Here is a 20,619-nt window from a genome sequence, read left to right as displayed (position 1 = left end):
TTCCTTAGTGAATCGTGTTTTATTATCTACACTGCAAAAATGAAGCTCCAGGGTGAACAAAGGCCAAAATAACAAACAAAACAAGCTAAGTCAGGAGGAGGTGCTATCTAAAACCCTATGTGAAATCAAACATCAAACAAAAGACAAGCGCTACACCTAACTCCCTAACTGAAATAAACAGGAGAAAACAGTGCAAGGAAAAACAATACGGCAGCTCACCCCTTCTGTTGCAGTGCTATTTACAATGTGCTATTTACAATGAAAGCTAATATACACACTATATACAAAACTCAGAAAGGCCCAAAAATCACAGGCACACAAGTCTCAGGTTTTGGAGGCCAGGGTCAGGTCTGCTGCTGCTGTCAGTAGCTGCCCCAGGACAACTGCTGGTGAGGGATTTGAAGAAGATCACATGGCCAGGGGACCAATCAGCAGCCGTCAGCTCATCCACTCCGGGACCTGCAAAACTTAAAGGCACAGACAACAACAGCCACCAAAACAGATTATGGACAGGGCCATAACATAGCTAAGACACTGAAAACTTCCTCCCGAACAGAAAAAGTCCCTTCAAGGGACAAACTGCATTTTATTTCTTCGCGTCAATATATGGGCAGCAAGTGGCCCCCGGACCATGAGTTTGAAACCCCTGAGTGAAGAACAACTGTGTTTATTGTGAAAGGATCTCAATCTGTGCAAGTTAAAAAGAGCAGAAGTGGAACGAGAGTTTCTTTGAATGAATCTTTATTGTGTCAAACAGTGAAATGATGAACAAAACAAAGACGAGTGACAGAAAGAGAGACACTTGCAGAGGAAAACCAGCGAGTCAGCTCAGGACTGGGAACACTGGTCTCTCCTCAGTGTCTGTGAGAGAGAAGTGTGGGAGCCCTGGGTGGCCTCACAGGTCACAGAGCTCACCTTCTCCCACTGGTCTGCAGGGAGCCTCAGGGTGCTGCTCCAGCTGTAGAGGCCGTCCTCCTGCAGCACCCCTGGGCTCCTGCCCTCCTCCCAGCTGCTGCTGCTGCTGCCGTCCACCTTCCAGGACAGACTCCAGTCTGAGGGGAAGCCCTTGTTGGCCAGGCACATGAGCGTGGCCTTCCCCTGCTGCAGCTCCTCTCTGGATGGGGGCAGCACCGTCAGGGTGGGTGCAACTTGTCCCACTGGAGGAGGACACAGAGAGACAATATGAAGAAATTTCATGCAACAAGAAGAGAACCTCCACCCTGTTGGCTGCAGCTGGGGAGGCTGCTGGTTCTGGTCTTCAGTGTTTCACTTCCCTCTCTGAGCTCACTAATCATTTTTCAGTTCAATCTACTTTTACAACAACAGTCGCCTCAAGGCGCTTTATATTGTAAGCAGGGAAATCTCAGTTTAGTTTCATGAACAAAGTCAAATGGAGATTTACAGGTATCACTGCTAAGCATGACCACAGGCTCACCTCAACATTTAGATATCCTTTAAAGCCTCTAAGACGTTTTACATCTCCAATAAACATACTAGTGTAGCATGTGCTTCAATCAGTCACATTATGATGTTAGAATGAGGATGTTACATGTCATTAAAAAGGAAGACTGAGGACAACACGTGCAAAGATTCCCAGGAAAAATCTTTACACGCTCTTTCTTTGGTCATTATTATGAAAAATATCATTTAATACTATAATATGTTTTCTTTGAGTCACATTTTTTAATCTAATCTTTGTGGACAGAATCATGAACTAAAGCAGCGTCTCCAATAACTAACAGTATTTTCTAATAACATTATAATTTATGGTTATATACACACTGTGAAAATGACCAAACAGAGAAAAACGAGTTTCTTCATCAAACTAAATATCATCTGCAAAATTATTTAAAAATCAGAAAATAAACCCCAATTTTTTAACCTTTTCAGCAAAATAATCTCGATTAATTTCATGTAGAAGTCAAAGAAACTTACAGTCAACATCCAGCCTGGTTCCTCCACTGAACGTGTGCCACAGTGATACAAACTGACCGAGGCGTCGTACAAAAACCTGTAGAGACACGGCTCTCTGACTCTAAACACAAACAGTCTGTGAAACACAGCTGCTACAGGGAAATCCACTCAGAGTGACAGAAATCACAACAAGAAGAATTAGTTTAATTTAGTCTTTCCTTTCTCTTTTCAGTTTTATGTAAAAAAAGGTATTTAAAGTTCATCGCTGCACATTTATTGTTGTTTGCTTCTTTTTTTGAAGCCAAACCAGTCAAACGGTACTTTAGAGGCTGTTTGTCTTGACCAGTGTTGGATAAGTTACTTTTTAAAAGTAATTAATTACTAATTACTTAATCAATATTGTATTTAAAATACTTATCTAATTACTGTGTCTGAAAAGTAACTTAATTACTCAATAAGTAATTTAACTAAATACTTTTTAAAATCCCTATAAACCTTGAGTGGACAAACAATAGAAATTAAACTCTTTAAATAATAAAAAAAATTTTTTAAAGATGGAGACTGAGTACGCAGCGGTAGCATCTCTTCCACAGTGTAGCCTTCAATCATTTTTAAGCTCATCTTCAGACACTTTCTGTGCTGCTGAAGTAAAATCAGGTTTTGCTGCTTAGCAGGAGTTCCCGCGGTGTTATCCATGGATGATGAACAAGGATCACTAAGAAGTGTTCGTCTATGCTCTGTGTCAGGTGCTTCAGTAGATTAGTCCTGCTGTTAACAGCAGCCGATAGTTTTAACATATTACTGTAATGTTCTTGTCTGCTTGTTTCAGAAAAGTGAAGAGACGGGAATATGTCCATGTCATGAAACAGCCACTCGCTTCAGCCGAGTCCGACAGCTTCCGCTGTAGAATACGACTGTGCAGCAAACTGCCGCGAAATGACGCGCAGCTGCACTACAACGATGTTAAAGCGGTAGAATTTACTTTTACCTTTAAAAGATAAATTATTGAAATTAAATAATGATATTCAGCGAGTTTAATTATTTTAAAATGTAACGCAAGTACATTGTAAGTAACTGTAATTAAAATACCTAAAAATGAACAGTAATCAGTTACTCTACTTTTTCAGTGGAAAAGTAATTTGATTACAGTAATGCGTTACTTAGTAATGCGTTACACCCAACACTGGTCTTGACCTTATGTAAAGGACCTCCACAGTTACTGATGCCCACACTGGCGGCGCCTTGAGCATACACCGGCTGATAGCGCTCGAGCAAAATTCAGTGTTTTTTTTTCTATGGTGTGTCGCGACCAAAGAACAATGCACACCAACCACAGCAGACAATAAAGCGGGGGGCAGCCGGCTGAAACGCAAGTGCTACACACGTAAACAAAAGCGAGGAAAGCATTCCAGTGCTAGCGCTAGGCTAAAGGCTAACCCGTTCCGACCAGCACTTCCATCCATCCTGCTCTCCAACGTTCGCTCCCTGGACAGTAAAATGGATTATCCGTGGCTCCAGCACTCGACCCGGCTTGAGTTAAGAACTGTTGTTTTCATCCTCACAGAAAAATGGCTGAATGCGGATATTGCTGACTTGGCTATCCAGCTAACCGGCCTAGCATGCTATCGAGCCGATAGAGAAGCCTCCTTGTCTGGTAAGAGCCGGGACAGTGGTCTGTGCATCTACATTGACTGTGGGGCACGAATTTGGATGAAGTGAGTTGCCACTGCTCACCACAGGTGGAGTTTCTAATAGTAAAGTGTCGCCCATTCTATCTACCAAGAGAGTTTTCCTCGACACTTATTATAGCAGTGTATTCCCACCAAATGCTAATGCCAATTGGCACTAGCAGAACTGTCTCGTGATATCAACGAGCTCCAAAAGGCGCAACCTGCGACTTCAAACATGCAAACCTCAAGACAGTCCTCACCAAATTGCAACAAGATATGAACTTCCCAACCAGAGGGAACAACTGCCTGGATAAAGTTTACACCAACATGTGCGGGTCCTACAAGGCAGCTGTGCACCCACACATCGGCTCACCTGACCATGCCACTGTAGATGCTGCTGCTGCTGCTCATGTACACATCACTGCTGAAACGCACAAGACCAGCCAGGAAAACCATCAGAGTCTGGCCGAGTGGGGCTGTCTCAGCGCTTCAGGACTGCTTCAAGTGCACAGACTGGAACATGTTTAAAGAGGCAGCCACCCAAAATGGCTTCTTATACCTGGACAAGTTCACTGAATCTGTGACCTGCTACATCAGTAAGTGCACAGAGGATGTAATGGTCTCCAAAAACATCACCACAAGAGCCAGTGAGAAGCCCTTGTTTATATTATGCTAACATAGCTGTGTCGCTAGCGGTCACGTAGCACATCATTATATACCAGCTAGCCCAACTTCAGTAACCCTACAAACGTCACTGCTGTTTAGTTTTCTGTCTTCATTTATGCTGGAAGTGATAACAGAGCTGTACGTTTTAATTTGTTTCCAAAACCCTGCAGTCAGGACATGCTATATAGTATTTAGATAGAAGCTAGCGAGCTAACTCCCTGCTAACTTCTAACTCCGTTAAATGTCATAAATTCCGTTTTCATGGATGCCTGGATGTTAAACTCAATTGTTACACCTGGTAGAGCAGAACGCTGATCATTTTATTAAAGATGAAAGACTTTAGACAGTTTTTCAACTCTCAGTAATGCCATAGTGATCGTTTGATATATGGACCTGCAGCGGAGTTTAGGTCCAGACACGACTAGTGACGTCAGACTGAACAACCGGATACCTTTCTGATGTGACCTTGTTGTCCCTGGCTCTCTTTCTCTCTCCCTCCCGCTCTGTTCCTGTGCTACTGTGAGTGTAACTACCGCCTCTCCCCCCTCTGCCCAGCGCAAAGCTTGTTATCTTTTTACAAAAAAAACAGCTGAACATGAGAGGTTTTTGGACAAAGTTTGTGTGCACCATTCTCTAAGCACCAGTTCGAGCACCGTTTAACCCTTTAAGACCTACCATAGAACCAAGTCCGCCAGAGCTTATATTATATTTTTACATGCTGTGGAGCCATTTTTGGGAGCATTTCAAGTTGCTATACATCAATACAACCATTATAGTCCAAACTTTAATAATATGTCTGCATTAGGTGCATAGTAATTACATAAATTGCAAAAAAGTGCAATAAACTACAAAAAAATTGAAAATCGTTTTTGTTTTTTTAACATATATTTCTAGTTAGAGAAATTTAAGAGGCTTATCCCTCAAAACTGTAAATACAAAATAGTTTCCCACCACAGGAAATTTATTTTAAGTGTCTTCATAGTTTTATTTTTGAAATACACCAATTTTTATATACTGCAGGAAAAACGAAAATAAATATTATAGTGCAAATTTGCAAAATAACAGCATATGCATCAAAATAAACTATTTCCAGCAGTGCAATCTGAGTCCTCAGCATCCCAGAAACGACACAGAAAGTCATGAAGTCAAACATAACTTTTAAAAACACAAGTATAAGCTCTTGAGGTCACGATGGTAAAAAAAAACTAAATTTCCGCAAAATGACGTCACTTCCGGTTTCGGGCAGGTCATGCGGTCATGTGATAGTTCGCGCTGATGGACGTAGTAAGTGTTACAAACAGCTGATCTAGGGTTGCCAACCGTCCCTTAAAAAACGGAATCGTCCCGTATTTAGAAACAAAAGTTCACGTCCCGTATTGAGCTAATAAGGGACGCACTTTATCCCGTAATACAGTGAGAATCAAAAGTAGTCTGTAACTTTTAATGGAATTAACACTTTGTTTGAAAACATAATTCCCAGCCCCTCTCCTGCTTTGTGACCAATGCGCTGACAGCACACTTATGACAATTCGAGTATGACAAGTCAGATTATCGCTTATCTCATTGGTCGAGGAAAGGTCGCTTACGAAGAAAATACCGGCCAACAGGGAAACAAACGCCGACACTGCGGTGCAAGTCTCGGACGGCACACTGTGCCTCCATAAAATGAAGGTTATAACAGAAAATCTGTCGCTCTCTCTCTCTGTCTGTCTTTCACTCACACAGACACACCGCCACCATCAACTTTGCTAAATTGCTAATGAAAAACATTAATAAGGCAGCTGTGATTGAGCAGCATGTAAATCCAACTATTTTCACGGTTGTTGTGGTCGTGATAATTTTGTGATGCCACATCGAAAAGGCTCGGATGAGCTTTCCAAAGTTCTACAAGTTGTGCCTCCATCGCTTGTGTCCAGATCACACGCTGCACTGCTGCTCCATCTTTTTCACCGACGTTTATGTGTTTGCGCGTGAGCAATGTGAGCGCCTGTGGTGACACCCTCACGAGCGATTGATGATCGGGAGCTGGTCGTGAGGTGTTAATCGCTTCTCGTTACCCCACGTATACTACACGATGCACGATGAAGGCCAAAACAATGGTGTGTCCAGCGGGGTGGGCTGGGGGGGCACAGGCCACCCCCCAAACCAGACTGGCCACCCCAGGTGCCACCCCAAAGGCAAAACAATAAAATTCAATCAAATATCAAATGTCCGATTATGTTTTCACGGTGACGCTCAGATATCCGAGTGTAAGTGAATGCAGCATCGGCTTCTGCGCTATGTGCATCACGTTAGCAAAGGTAGGAGAGCCAAGCACGAAAGATGGCACTGCAGGAAACAATTTTTCGGTGAAAGAAAATGAGGACAGAATAAATGTCCCGGTAAGTAATATTAAGTTTGTTGAGTTTAGTAAACTTCGGTGAAATTAGAATACCAAGGAAAAAAATAACACTTAAAGAATTATTGCAGCTGTGGAATATTTCAGACAGTATGCTACTGAGGGCAGCTAACATAAGAGTTATGAGTTATAAGATATAATCTAAGTCGTAACATTGCTGTATGGAGCTGCAGATTTGGTTGCAGGTTAACATAGCTGGACTGGCCATCGGGCATACCGGGCATCTGCCCGGTGACTTATTTTTTATTTTTTTTTGTAATGGCAACAATGAGAGGTGGTGGATTGGCCAGATGCAGGTCGATGTGTAGAAATAACTCCGTTGTTTGGTGGTGGCTATGGCGGGGCTTCCACAGAGGCAACAGGTGGATGAGGGAAGGGGAGGCAGGAGGAGAGACCCGAGGCAGCCGCCAGTCCGAGTGTCAGGTGAACTGAACTTCAGGTAAGAAGTTATGACCTGCAGTCTATCTGGGTCAGATATAAACCAAGTTTAGGTGGAGTTTATTTTCATGTTGCTGACTTTTTACTGTCAGTTGCAATAACTCATACTGCGTTCTAGCCAGTTTGACGGAGTTTTTATACAGCTGTTCGGTTGCTATGATGTTACTGATAGTGAACTTTATTTTATTCATAAAGTTAGTAGAGTTGCCAACGGCTCCTTAAAAAAATGGAATGGTCCCTCATTCAGAGAAAATGTTACGCGTTTCGTATTGAGCTGAGAAGAGACGCAGTTTGTCCCGGACTTTAGCTAGAATGGAAAAAAGACACAAAGCTGGATTTATTCTGTCGTTATGCTGCACAGCTGCCTCTTCTCTCATTCTCTCCCCCTCCCTCTCCTGTTGCTGCTTCAATCATGAAACTGATCAATGATCAGCTGATCGGCTTTTCTCTCTTGTTTGTTTATCGCCCACTTTGCGCCAGAAAGAAGAAACCAGCGGATGTCGCGCTAAACAACAGCAGCACGTTTAAGCTTGATCAGCTGTTGTCAGAATTTATTTAATATTAATTTCTAGTATCAGCTGATGTTTGCTGGAGCCACAGCTGTAAAGCTGCTGGTCATGATGTCGGTTTGGATATGTGGTGAGAGGGAAACATGAAGATGAAACCAGGAGATGTCCTTACTGGATCATCAGAGCTGAACAGGTGATGGAGAAACAGGTTTACCTTTTAGGTGACATGAATGAGTTGAAGTTATGAACTGTTTCTGAGAGACAAATAACACCAGGATCCTTTTTTATGTAGCTGACAGCTGGTAACTGTGCAGGGGCGGGTCTAGCAAAGTTTTGCCAGGGGGCCAGGTAACAGGGAAAGGTGGGCACAAAGAAATACTTTTCTTTCTTATTCTCATTTAAAATATCTCGCTTTTATTAAATAATTATCTAAATCTTACAACCAAAGTTTTTATCTGACGTAAAATGTATAGAAATCATACATATACCAACAAAACTGTACATCACTGTCACAACAGCATTTGTTTTCATTCAAAGGCTTTATGGCTTTAATACCTGGTGGGTCGGTCAGTAGTCAAAATGCCCGATTTTCTGTCCCAGTCCAGCCCTGCAGGTTAATACTGGCAGTGTCACCATGCCAGCTGACTGTATTTCATCATCAGCCAGTGTTGTTCTTTATCAATATTACCAAAGTTTACCATAAGGCAGCATAGAAAGTATTTACTTGCTTTCAGGTTTTATTCAAATGTTAGTCTTTTCAGTTGTTTCCCCACTTTTTTCCTGTTTCAAAATCAAACACCAGTTTGTGAGAAGATTATCTTCTTTTTTTAACAGGCAGATAAAGTTTTGCATTGGCTAATTTGTCAATTGTTTGTTACAAATGTTCGTATTTTAATTTTCAAAAATGTTTTTGCCCAAAACATATGTGTACTATATGTCAGTAAAAATACTATGCAAATATTGATGTCCTTGACTGCTGAGTAAACACTGACAAAGCACTGATTGTATCTCTTGTACTTTATCAACACAGTATCTAAAAACTTTGCACCGTAGTGGTTAAAATCTCATTCTAATAAGAGTTAAAAGTGCATTTGGTTATTAGGATTATTGAATTATGGTTAAGGGTTGGTAGAATTTTTTTTTTTAAACATTATCTGCCAATTAAATCTGCCACCCTTCTCCAAATCGGTGCCCCTACCTGGCCCCCCCAACAAAAATTTTCTAGACACGCCACTGGGCCAAAATCGGGCCGATCACCAAGTCGGTCGCATGACTCAAAAATCGGCTCAAAATGGGCCAAAAATCGCACAGTGTAAGCCCAGCATCAGAGCAGCAATGTTTGTTCGCTCAGAGAAAGAAAAAAAAGGCTGCAAAAGTACAGGGAGGAATGGGAAAAGGAAAACACCTGGCTGGAAAAGTGCACTATAAAGCGCACTGCACTGTGTGCTGGCGCACTTTTTCCATAGGCATGCTTCTAATGGTGGGCACATGAAGAACACGAGGGGCGTGAAAGCTCGGGGAACCCTTAACCAATTTCTTGTCCACCAGGCCACGGCAGAAGCAGATATGGTATGTAAACACTGGTTTGTTGTTTAAACCCTCTGGTTAAGGTTAATATGGGCATGTGCAGTGAATATCAGCGCTATGTGGCCAGAAGTGTGATAATATAATTTATTTTGTGTAATAAACAACTGCAAGGATAGATGATTACAACAAATTGATCACTAATACATAAAAGTAATACATAGATGAATAATGATGATGAGTTAAGATGCGTAATCATGGGAACAAGCGGGTTTACAAACAGGAGCAGCTGATTAGCATTAGAAAAGCTGAAATAATACCTCAACTGAAGCCAATTGTACTAAATGCACTAAATGTGCACTGTTACAAGAATGATTTTGTTCTATTGTTTTCTATTAATTTATATAATTTTAAGTTAAGCAGGACAGAGTTCTTTTAAAGAAAGATTTACTTATATTCTCAAAAGTTAAGCATGACAGGCTTCTGTTTAAGAAAGAGACCTGTTTTACTGTGTTAATGTTGTCATTTTGAGCTAAAAATAAATGGCTAAATGATCATTTGTTTCCCATATGGTCATATCACAAAGAATATGCATCTGCTTAAATCAAGTTCAAGTCAAATGGTTAAAAAATAATTTCACACACAAAAAAAGAGCTACCACACTGGGAAGGGTGAAGACAACTGGGTTGCCCAGCCCTGGCCACGAGGTGTCCCTTATTTATTTTTCAGGGAGTTGGCAACCCTAAGCTGATCGGATCGGCGAAGCGTGTTTCTGGAATATCATGTTTTTGTTGCTGCAAGTGATTTTTATGCAGTTTTTGCAAAGCTATAAGTGGAAGGAAACTGTGACCGAGGACAAGCTGATGGCATAAGATGTAAGTACAACTCCTCCAGTTTCATATGCAAAAAAAATGATTGCGCTAGCTTAAGTGGTTGCAGAGCTACCGGGATTTAAAAATAGTTACGCAAAACAGAGCGTGCCCGCTCCGATCGGCTGTAAAGGGTTAAGCACCAGCACAGTTTCAAAAGTACCGGCTTGGCACCGGTATTGGATAAAACCTAAACGATACCCATCCCTACTCATCAGCAGCAATGACGAGTCGGCGTACAGAGATGAGGGACATTAACGAACTCTATTGGACTTCGCACACCGCTGCCTTTGTAAATACAGATGCTGCTCTATGGTCAGTCCTACTCTCAGGAATCCTGCTCATGTTGATCACTTTATTTCACACTGTAAACTGTAAAGCTGCTACGTTGGTCATTTCAAACCACTTCAAAGTCACTTTAAATCTCAATTGTAAAGTTTAGACTGTTATTAACTCTTTTACCTCATAGTGTACATTTACTCCCCTTACCTCAGTCTCAAAGTGTACGGTTAATCTTACTCTTTCTATATTTATTGTTGTTCTTTTGCACTGAATGGAACTGGAGCCTCGTCGTCTCGTCTCTCTATAGCAGAGATGACAATAAAGTTTACTTTGACTTTCTACCAGGATCGGTGCTTAAATGGTGAATGCACTGGTTCTTCTACTCCAGGGGAACTTAAAGCGCTTTGTACAACACGCCTCACTTACACATTCAGACGATGCTGAAGTGCTTTCACACACATTCATACTCCAGTGTGTGACCACGAACCTTCAGTTGGTAGCAGGTTGTTCTACCTGCTGAGCTATTGCCACCCACTTCTTCTTTGTTTGTGTACTCTTGCTCTGCCCTGGTCATCACACAGAGATCCCACTGTGTGCTGGTAACACAACATCCAGAACACAAAGAGCCACAAAAGAACACAATTACACAGGCTCAAGTTAGATTTTACCAAAGCGCTAACTGTGTTCATCTCAAAGTGAACATTGAGTAGGTCTCTATTCAATCTGTCTCTCAGTTTTCACACTTTACAATATCATGCAAGTAGAGCTGGGCGATAGAACGATAACGATATGTATCGCGAAATAACTTTTTCTCAATAGAAAAATTAAACTATTGCGATAGACCTCGCCGCTCTTGTCGTCTTAAAAAAAAAAGAACAGCCAATCCAAATTAAATAGTGCAGAGCCGAACCAATCACAGCCGCAGTGTCACGTCACGTGACTTGTTACGTACAGCACAAGTGCCAAGCCGCACATGTGTATTTGGGAAGCAGCCAGCCGCCGTGCCGCCCGGTAATGGAGGAAATGTGTGCCGACTAGAGAAAGATCAACCGAGAGCGTGACCGAAGGTTACCGAGGAGAAAACAGATGATGGTTCCAACGCCGGAGAGATTGTCGAACGGAAGAGCCAGAGAAGCTCCGTAGTGTGAAGGTATTTCTGCTATTTCAAGTCTGACAAAAAACAGAGCAGCTGCACTGTAAATGTGCCGAAAGCAAGTCTGGAAATACAATAAAGCGGTGCAGCTCAGTCTCTGACTGGAAGCACTGATTCGTCATTCGGCTTTTGTCAGACTAAAGTAACTGTTACAGCTGTTTGAAAAGCTCAGCTATACAACAAGGAGAGATTGAGAATTTCCTTTTAGTTCTCAGTTTATTTGATATTGACAAAAGTTAGTCAGTTTTGTCTGTTCTTCTGTAAAACAAACTAAGATTTATTTTTAGAATTAATATTTTGTTTCTAAGTGGAATTGACAATTTAGTCTGTTTCATTTGTTCTATTTTGAAACTTAAACGCTTTAGCGGCTGCCTTTTGTGTAGTTTGCAATATTTGCCTTTATTTATCTGAAAAAGTCTCATGTTCCTTAAGTACATCTACCCTGTTGAACTTATTATGGGAAATAAATATTTAAATCAAAACAAGCTGCTGATTATTTCACATTTTACTTGTGAGCAACGGCACATTTAAATCTTACAAATATAGTTATTTGGCTGATATCGTGATAGATATCGTTATCGCCTGAAATGAAAAAAACATATCGTGATATGAAAAAATCTTATATCGCCCAGCTCTACATGCAAGTCAGAAAGGCTGCAACATAACAGGCTTGAATGTACGTCATAGCTATGCTCCTCCCATGTTGTGTAAGGCTGACCAGTGAAACACACTGGAGGTATTTTCCTGTTACACGGTGGGACTCACACCATTTGGTTTAGAACTGATGAAGCTTCACGGATGAAACTTAAAGAAGTGTGTCGCTTTCTTTCCAGCTGCTTAGACCAACATGTGTCTGCGCAGACTCTCGGTCATCCAGAGAGTCTGCGCAGACACATTCATATTAGATTACTTTCACTGCTGATGTTGTTGGTGCATTCATATAGACCATCAGAAAACACGATAACAGTGCTTTGAGACACGCCTGTGTGTGGTGTCATTTCCACATGTTTGAAGCAGCACAGACTTTACGAATCTTACTCATGGAAAACGTCTGCTGTGTTTATCTTGGGAATCGTCCTGATGTTCAGGAATTTGGGGTCATAATTATGTAAAAATCAGTATGTCAGTGGGAAACTAAGCTGTGCACATTAATGCTGCTGATGTGTGCATCTTACATTGGTGTGTGTCCATTGAACTGTGTCAGCCTGACTAAGGGAGGTTTTTGTACTACGCTGTTACGCTGTGTGAACACGTCTTGATTGTTCCACCATACGACGCTCTGACAGTAATAAACTCCTGAATCTTCAGCCTGGACTCCTCTGATGCTCAGAGTGTAGACAGTACCAGATCCACTTCCACTGAAACGATCTGAAACTCCAGACTGACGAGATGTAGCTTGATAAATCAGGAGTTTAGGAGCTCCTCCAGGTTTCTGGAGGTACCAGGAAAGCAGGTTTTTCTTATAGTAATTACTGTAAACACTTGTACTGGTTCTACATGTGATGGAGACAGACTGCCCTGCAACCACAGACTGAGCTCCAGGAGACTGAGTCACGATGATTTGCCCTGATGAACCTGGAAAAGAGGGAAAAAAGGAGAAGGGTTACTGAGACAAATCCAGCGTGGAGAAAGATGATCAGCATCCAAACAGAAGATGGAGAACAGATGGAAGAAGGTCACTGCTGCTGGTTTCAGTGTTCACGCTGAAGCCACGCGCTCACAGAGAGTCTCACCCTGAACAAGGAGCCCCAGGGTGGCCAGCAGTAGAGTCAGTGACATCATCATTGTGCTGCCGGCGTGTCAGTGTCTCTGAAAGGCCTGGACAGACACTGATCAACACTGGCCTCTTAAGGGCTGTGAGCAGAGGCAGGACACGTATGCAAACACACAGAGTCAGTCAGCTGGAGCCGTCCTCAGCACATCACCACCTTTCCTTCTCACTCGTGGCTCTACTCGCTGCACGCTCGTTTATATAAAGTCCACAGTCTTCTCAGGATCGTCTACAAATCAAATGTATTTAATCGAATGGATGTAAAGTTTGTTTTAATACTTCAAGTCAACCCATCTGAGGGAAATCTGTTTTAGAAATGTTATTTAAGTAACCAGGAGTTATCCTGACAGAAACGGAATAAGTTCATAAAGTAAAATAAAATCCTACTGTACCAAGCTGAGGTCAGGCTGCTGTGCTTTACTGACACTCAGTGGTGAGACCAGCAACAGTTCAAACATCACCTTTCATTTGCTTTAATTATGAGCTCTCATTAGTTGGAAGCATTAAAGATGTATCTCTACAGAGCCGCCAGCAACATTTCTTTTTCCTGTTTAGTTGACTTCATGGCCACAATGAGTGGATGGAAACTGCTCACAGCTGCGTCTTTGTCTTGTCACTGCTGTGTTTAATCAGGTGGAAACTTTCAACTTCATGAACATGAAGCCCCACAGGCCCACAGCCTGTTTTCACTTCCCACTGTTAGAGTTCACAGGAGACTCAGAGCACACATCCAGACTGAAACACGCTGAACATGAGTTAATTCTTTCTCCTTAATCGAATTCCCCATTTTAAATATCACCATTTGTTTTTTTAACCCACCATCTTCATTCATCTGGACCTGAACCTTACTTTAACTCATCTACACTTTGTAGAGGTAGAGCAGCGGTGGCAGTTTGCCCAGGTGAACTGCTGTTTCAGAATAGGGCTTTGGAGTTGATGTCACACCGCAGTGGATTGTGGGAGCGCAGCACCTTTTTAGCAGGCTACGAATCCAAACAAACACACTGTGTTAGAAGGAAGATTGTGACCAACCACACTTACAAGCAGCTCAAAAGAAAAAGGATGTTATAGAGACAGGTTGCGTCCGGATGCAAAGAGACGGTACTTGCAAAAAATAGCGTGCACTGGAAATGTGGACCCGTGTGAAATAACGGCCGTGGAGTAGAAACCCTGAAGACCAAGTGCTATTGACTTAGACTGATATCTTCTCGTACGTTGTCTGTGGAGTCAGCGCATACACGTTGAACAAATTTGGCAATTATAAATGTCTGGAGGCGCACATCCACCAAGGATCGGTACAAGATTTGGCTTTTTTTAAGCCTCCATGTTGTGAATTCGCCGTCATTCAAACAAAGTCAGCTCGAGTACTGCGAGTAAAATGCGTTTGATTCCCCCCGAACATTCAGATTAGTGCAGCATAAATTCATTCATGAGGGGAAACTACAGTCAGAACATGTGGAGGCTGTTAGAGAGAAAACATAGTGAGTTCAGTGCATTTATGTGACATTGTCCTGAAGGATTTAGTCATTCTCTATGGTTAAAGAAATTGCACTAATTAATTCATATTTGTTATAAATAATCCTAATTATACATCTTGCTTCCGTGTTTGTGTCCTGTGTAAGTAAAAATATATTCTATTTTGGTTTTATACATCGATTAATGACCTGCAGAATCTCCTTATCATATTAAGTGATTCATAAAAGTCGAACTTTATGCTTTCTCCCTCTTGAAAGCGATGACATCCTTGCATTACATACTTTAGGTTCATTTTTTGCTGGCAGATTAAAAAAAACAAACAGGCAGATTTAGAATACAACATGCAGCGTTGTATAGATGGACACATAAAAAGATAAAAAAATCACATGTAAACACTTTGTTACATTTATGATAAATGGATTTGAAAGTACGGCAGCACGGTGGTTAGCACTGTTGCCGCACAGCAAGAAGGTCCTGAGTTCAATTCCACCATCAGGTCTTTCTGTGTGGAGTTTGCATGTTCTCCCCGTGTTTGCGTGGGTTCCCTCCGGGTACTCCGGCTTCCTCCCACCGTCCAAAGACATGCAGCTTGAGGGGATAGGTTAATTGGTTAATCCAAATTGCCACTAGGTGTGAATGTGCGAATGAATGTGAGTGCGAATGGTTGTTTGTCCCTGTGTGTTGGCCCTGCGACGGACTGGCGACCTGTCCAGGGTGTACCCCGCCTCTCGCCCTATGACAGCTGGGATAGGCTCCAGCGCCCCCCGCGACCCTGAAAAGGATAAGCAGAAGCGAATGGATGGATGGATTTGAAAGTAGATAAACACATTTGTGTCGGCCTTGGCTCATAGTTCTTGTCTTTAAATGAACTTTGTCTGTGTGTGTTTCAGGTCCTGCACTCTCAAAGACTGAATGAACCAGCATTGCAGCCATGGGTCACTGTGAGCATCACAGGGAAGGTTGAAGCCGCCCGCTGCACCTGTAAGGCCGGAGTCACAGAGACCTGCAGCCATGTCGCTGCTCTTCTGTTTAATGTAGAAGCAACAGTGTTGATCTGTGGCACAAGGACTGTTACAGATGAACCTGCATACTGGGTTTTGCCTGGTAATATGACCAAGATACAGCCAGAGGTTGGCCATAAGATGGACTTCTCCTCTTCAGCTGCCCAAAAAAAGGCTCTCGATTAAAACATAAACAGACCATCTGTAGTGACAGGGAAAAGAAAAGATTCCACCTGCTACTGTGGAGGAGTTGGATCAACTGATGGGAAAATATTTCTCCAAGCATAGTTCTGTTCTGAATAACCCATAATGTTTTAATTTAGGGGGGCATGTAAATAATTTGCATTTACTGAATATGTACTTACTAAGTACCACAGTTCAAAAGTTGAATAAAGAAATAAATGTTTGCCTATTTTAATTAAAACCACTTTGTAGAACATCAGTTACAATGTAGAATCAATGTCATGTATTGTTTACAAATGACAAAATGTTCACATAAAATCATGACAGCATATATAATATCACCCACTACTAGCATTCTGTAATTTACTGTCTGTCTCTTTTGAAAATGTATCACTACATAAACAGCACAAGACTTTTAAGAGTATTTAACAAGAGCATTTTCCCTGGTTTTACTACCACACTGGGGCACATGTTCACCAAAATGCAGCAAACCTTCACCATCTTATCCAGAAGGGTCACCTCTTCACCTTCACATGGAAGAACTAATCTGATTGGCATGGTGGTGTGTAGCATGTGGTTTGAAGCAGGGATTTCGTAGTGCCCCATGTGTAGCGTTGGAACCCAGTCAGGATTTGTTTCATCCATTTCATAGGCTGGTTTGCTGCAATAATGAAAAACAATTAGCAACTAATATGCTATAAAGAGTGATATGAACTTATTTAGAACTTAACTGAATGAAAACGTCTGGAGCACCAACAGATATCTGTGGATGGTAGAGAACTGGATATCAGCTCGTCTCACAGCTGCTATCCAGGCTAGATGTTATCAGATGTATCAGATGTATCAGATGTTACCAAACGCCTTCGTTTGGTAACATCTGATACACGAGCGACCTCACGTTGCTTCCAGGTGGGGAAAGAATAAAAACAGAGCCCATTTTCCAGCTTATTCCCTTCCCGATCGTGCGATCTAACGACCAACACAGCAAGGACGAACCATTGCTGATGCTTTGCTCCTTTGTTTGGCCTGCTAAAATGGCACCTCGGCGGTCACGCCCCCTCCCGTGACATCACGCTTCGAAGCCCTATAAACAGCGTTGGTCAAACAGATGTACGTAGACTTGCTTTTCAGGAAAACCAGGCAGTCAGTGTTTGGTGTCTGCTGAGACAAAGCAGGAGAGTCAGAACGACATTTGTGTTTCTGGGTGTAAAAGCTCCACCTGAGCTCTGAGAGCTGCCCACCGGCAGAGATCGAACATCTGCAGCTGTTCATGAACCGGACTGACGGCGGTGGACGACAAGTTTTTATCTTGATAAGAAGATGTATGAAGGGGTTACATATACTAGAAAGAAGCTGTTTTTGACTGTGCATCATTGAGCCCAGTGTAAAGAGCTGTGATCTTGTATTTGTGACAACTGCCCTCTTGGCCTGATCTCTCCTGGAAACCATAGCATCTACTTCGTGATACGAATGCTCTTTCTGGCTGAAAAGAAAATCTTCACGAGCGATATGGTTGATCTTTTTCTGACAGATTATAGGTCAACAAGTAATTTAGCACAGTTTAAATTCCCACAATCATTCTTCAACAAGGAGGCAAGGATTTGGTCAGCAGGTTGGTGTGCGCCTGCTGTCGGAGTGCTGGAGTCCCAGAGGTGACCTGCTGAGGCGGGGCCTGGATGGAAACATCATGCATACATGGCCACGTGGTCATCCTGAGTAAGACATGGGTTATGGTCTCATCAGAGTTACAAAGCATGAAGGTCTGCTTTGGGTTCGCTGCCTACGAGGAAAGAAAGATCAGGGAATTCAGGGTTACATCGTGATATGAACTCAAGTTTCCTTTAATTACAGCAGATTTCTCAATGAATTTCATTTCAAATAAGGTTAAAATGAGAAAAAGAAGGATTTGGTGAGAAATCATTTCGAGTGAGACAATAAATCTACATGATTTCCACATCGTAACAACGCCACTTTATCTCAGGAGGCGTGGCTACAGAGGAGGTTCAACATATCCAGGCTTGCTCTGCGTTAGCTGGATCAGTGAATCCTACAAGCCCAGTCAGAGATAACAGCCATGCCACGGAGGTTATCTGATGAACCGGGCTCTCTGCTGCAGGCCCTGAGCGCGCTCAGTGCTGCTGTTTGTTTCTAAGGAGACAGCTGGATCCATGGAAACATGAACGCTTCCTGTCCCACAGCCTGAGACGTGAAATCAGAGCAGAGGAAATGAATGTGATGAAAGTTTGAGTTACAGGTGTATATATGTATACACCTGTAACCACGTGACTCTCCGGGGGAGGAGAGGCCAGGTAAAAAGGGGCAGGGAGGGATGAATACTTAATTGATAATTTCAAAATAAAAGCAGGTTAAAGTGGCTCGCATGCACAGAGAGGCCTGAAGTCAGCAGCTGAAGGAAGAGGAAATCCTAGGAGCTCTCACAGCCGTCATCATGGCAGCGCTGACATCTGAACGTGTTCGTGACCTGACCCACGGGAACACGCACGTTTGATGCTCTGCAGGAACACCCGATCAGATTCTGGATCGGAAACATCGCTGTGAGCACGGATAGGATTCAGTTCGATTCCTTATCGAGGTCTCTTTGTTGTGATCAGTGTTGGTTGATTACATTCAGTACGATACATCAATTACAATATTACACAGAACACTTTATTAAAACGAATGCAGCACGTTACTTATTAGGTACAGACATCAGTCATACTACTCGTTATGTTACTTTCACGTTACTCTGTAAAATGACGTGAGAGCCAACATTTAAAAATATAAACCTGAGGCTCCAGCGCCACACCCCAGCACAGATCGCGTCCTGATGAGGACACGCCGGACCTTTGTCTTAAACCAGCACAAAGAGACTTTAAAGAGGTGGTCTGAAGTTTTACTGTAGCTCAGGTTTGCTCCTTTGATTCAAACCAGCAAAAATGAAGGCAGGAAACTGCAGTTCATCATCCTCATCATCATCCAGGTAATCCCACGATTCGACAGTGAAAAAAGAAAAGTGCTGAATGATTTGAGCTGACTGTGCTGAGAGCTGCTGAGTCCACTGCCTTTAAAATCTGCTTTTCTTTCACTGTCTTTACATTTATCAAAGCCTTCCTCTCTTTAATATTACCTCACGAAACCCAAGGTAAGAAGACCTGCTACCTTTACACCAGCAGATGGCAGCACAGCACCTCCACGACGCCTGGACCTGGAGGCGGGCTCTTACTGGAAGGATAAAGCGAAGTCATCAGAGGTGTGCAGGATGGTTTTCCTGTTCGGATCCTCAGACGGGGTTCAGACTTTCAGCTTGTCAGCGTTTATGTCCTTCGTTTTATTTAACGGTTATTTTATTGTGGTCATCGAACAGCGCGCCGTGCACCGTTTGAATTTCACAGCTGATGGTGCTGTTCGACTGACCGCAGCAGTAGGTGATCAGCAGTGATCCAGGACATCGTCACAGTGCCATTACTCCTCCAAGCACCTCTGCAAACAGCTACAACAAACCACCTGACAGCTGGTTTGAGTCCTCACGCCGTCTCAGGGTCATCGCATCGAGGATCACTGAAGCTGCATTCGGGACACGTAAAACACCCAAAACTGAAAGCAGGAAGTCCTTCATACAGTCAGATGATGTTTGTCTCCAGAGCTGTGAGAAACTCATTCATATGCTTTTAATTAATTTGGCAGAATTGAAATGAACCAGACGACACCGCAGAATATCAAACACACCGCTCACTTAAACCATCTGCTGCTGGAGAACACTTCCTTTTCCCCAGTTTTAGGAACTTTGTCAAGGACATCTTTATCCTCGGCAGGACCAAAGATATCTCAGACTGGAGACTGAAACACTGAGAGGATAAAAGACCTCAGAACCAGAACACTGACCTGCTTTAAATATCCATGCAAAGCTTACTGTAGTCATCACAGTTCATCAACCCAACTGACTGAGAATAAAACATTAAACAGTTCAGGTCCTGCTGTGCTCTGTTCCAGGGAGCGCTGCAAGAAAAAGCCTTGGCCAGGTTGTGCACTCAGGAACAGGGCCTGTAATAACGCCTGTGGTTACTGCTCTGTAAACAAAACACACCAATGCAACAGTCTGTGTGTGGACAGTGAACCAAAGAGTTAAGTACCTATATATTTACAGCAGGACATCCTCCTCAGTGATGAAGGAACCAATAATCCTTGGTCCACTCTTGAACTTTGAACCCTAATGAAGACGATGCATTTAAGGTCCCCACAAACCTCACTGGGCTGTTTGCTGTGTCCCTCAATTCAGCACATCAACCACCAGGAAGTGTTCTGACTTATAATATCTGTGTTTCAGCACAGTTTCCTGTGGGTGGACAACAAACTGGACTGGTCATGCAACACGCAGCACCGGTATAAAAAAGGCCAAAGCCGACTGTACTTCCTCAGGAGGCTGAGGTCTTTTAACATCTGCAGGAAGCTCCTGAGGATGTTTTACCAGTCGGTGGTTGCTGGAGTACTTTTCTATGCTGTGGTGTGCTGGGGGAGCAGCACAGCAAAGAAGGACTCATCCAGGCTGGAGAAACTGATCAGGAAGGCTAGCTCTGTGGTCGGCATGAAGCTGGACACTCTGGTGACAGTGGCAGAGAAGAGGACCTTAAAGAAACTGATGGACATTATGAACAATGCCGGGCATCCCACCCGAGGGATTAATAAAGTTTCATCTAATCTAATCTAATCTAATCACCCATCCTTTCAGAATAAGAGTCCACACAAAGAAGAATCACTCTGCTGCCAG

General features: G+C 42.8%; 1 gene segment (V, D, J or C); it reads right to left on the bottom strand.

Moving 5' to 3' along the window:
- LOC112429665 (Ig kappa chain V-III region MOPC 321-like) lies at positions 1-13,232 on the bottom strand. The segment is given in 5 exon segments: positions 1-1,148; positions 1,936-1,987; positions 4,966-4,968; positions 12,697-12,998; positions 13,157-13,232. Coding segments are annotated over 5 exon segments (729 nt in total).
- Between the last annotated feature and the right edge of the window lie 7,387 nt (positions 13,233-20,619).

Source organism: Maylandia zebra, linkage group LG22 (genome assembly GCF_041146795.1).
Source record: "Maylandia zebra isolate NMK-2024a linkage group LG22, Mzebra_GT3a, whole genome shotgun sequence".
Classification (NCBI taxonomy): Eukaryota; Metazoa; Chordata; class Actinopteri; order Cichliformes; family Cichlidae; genus Maylandia; species Maylandia zebra.
The sequence above is the reverse complement of the archived record's forward strand: the minus strand, read 5'-3'. Positions and strand labels throughout refer to the sequence as shown.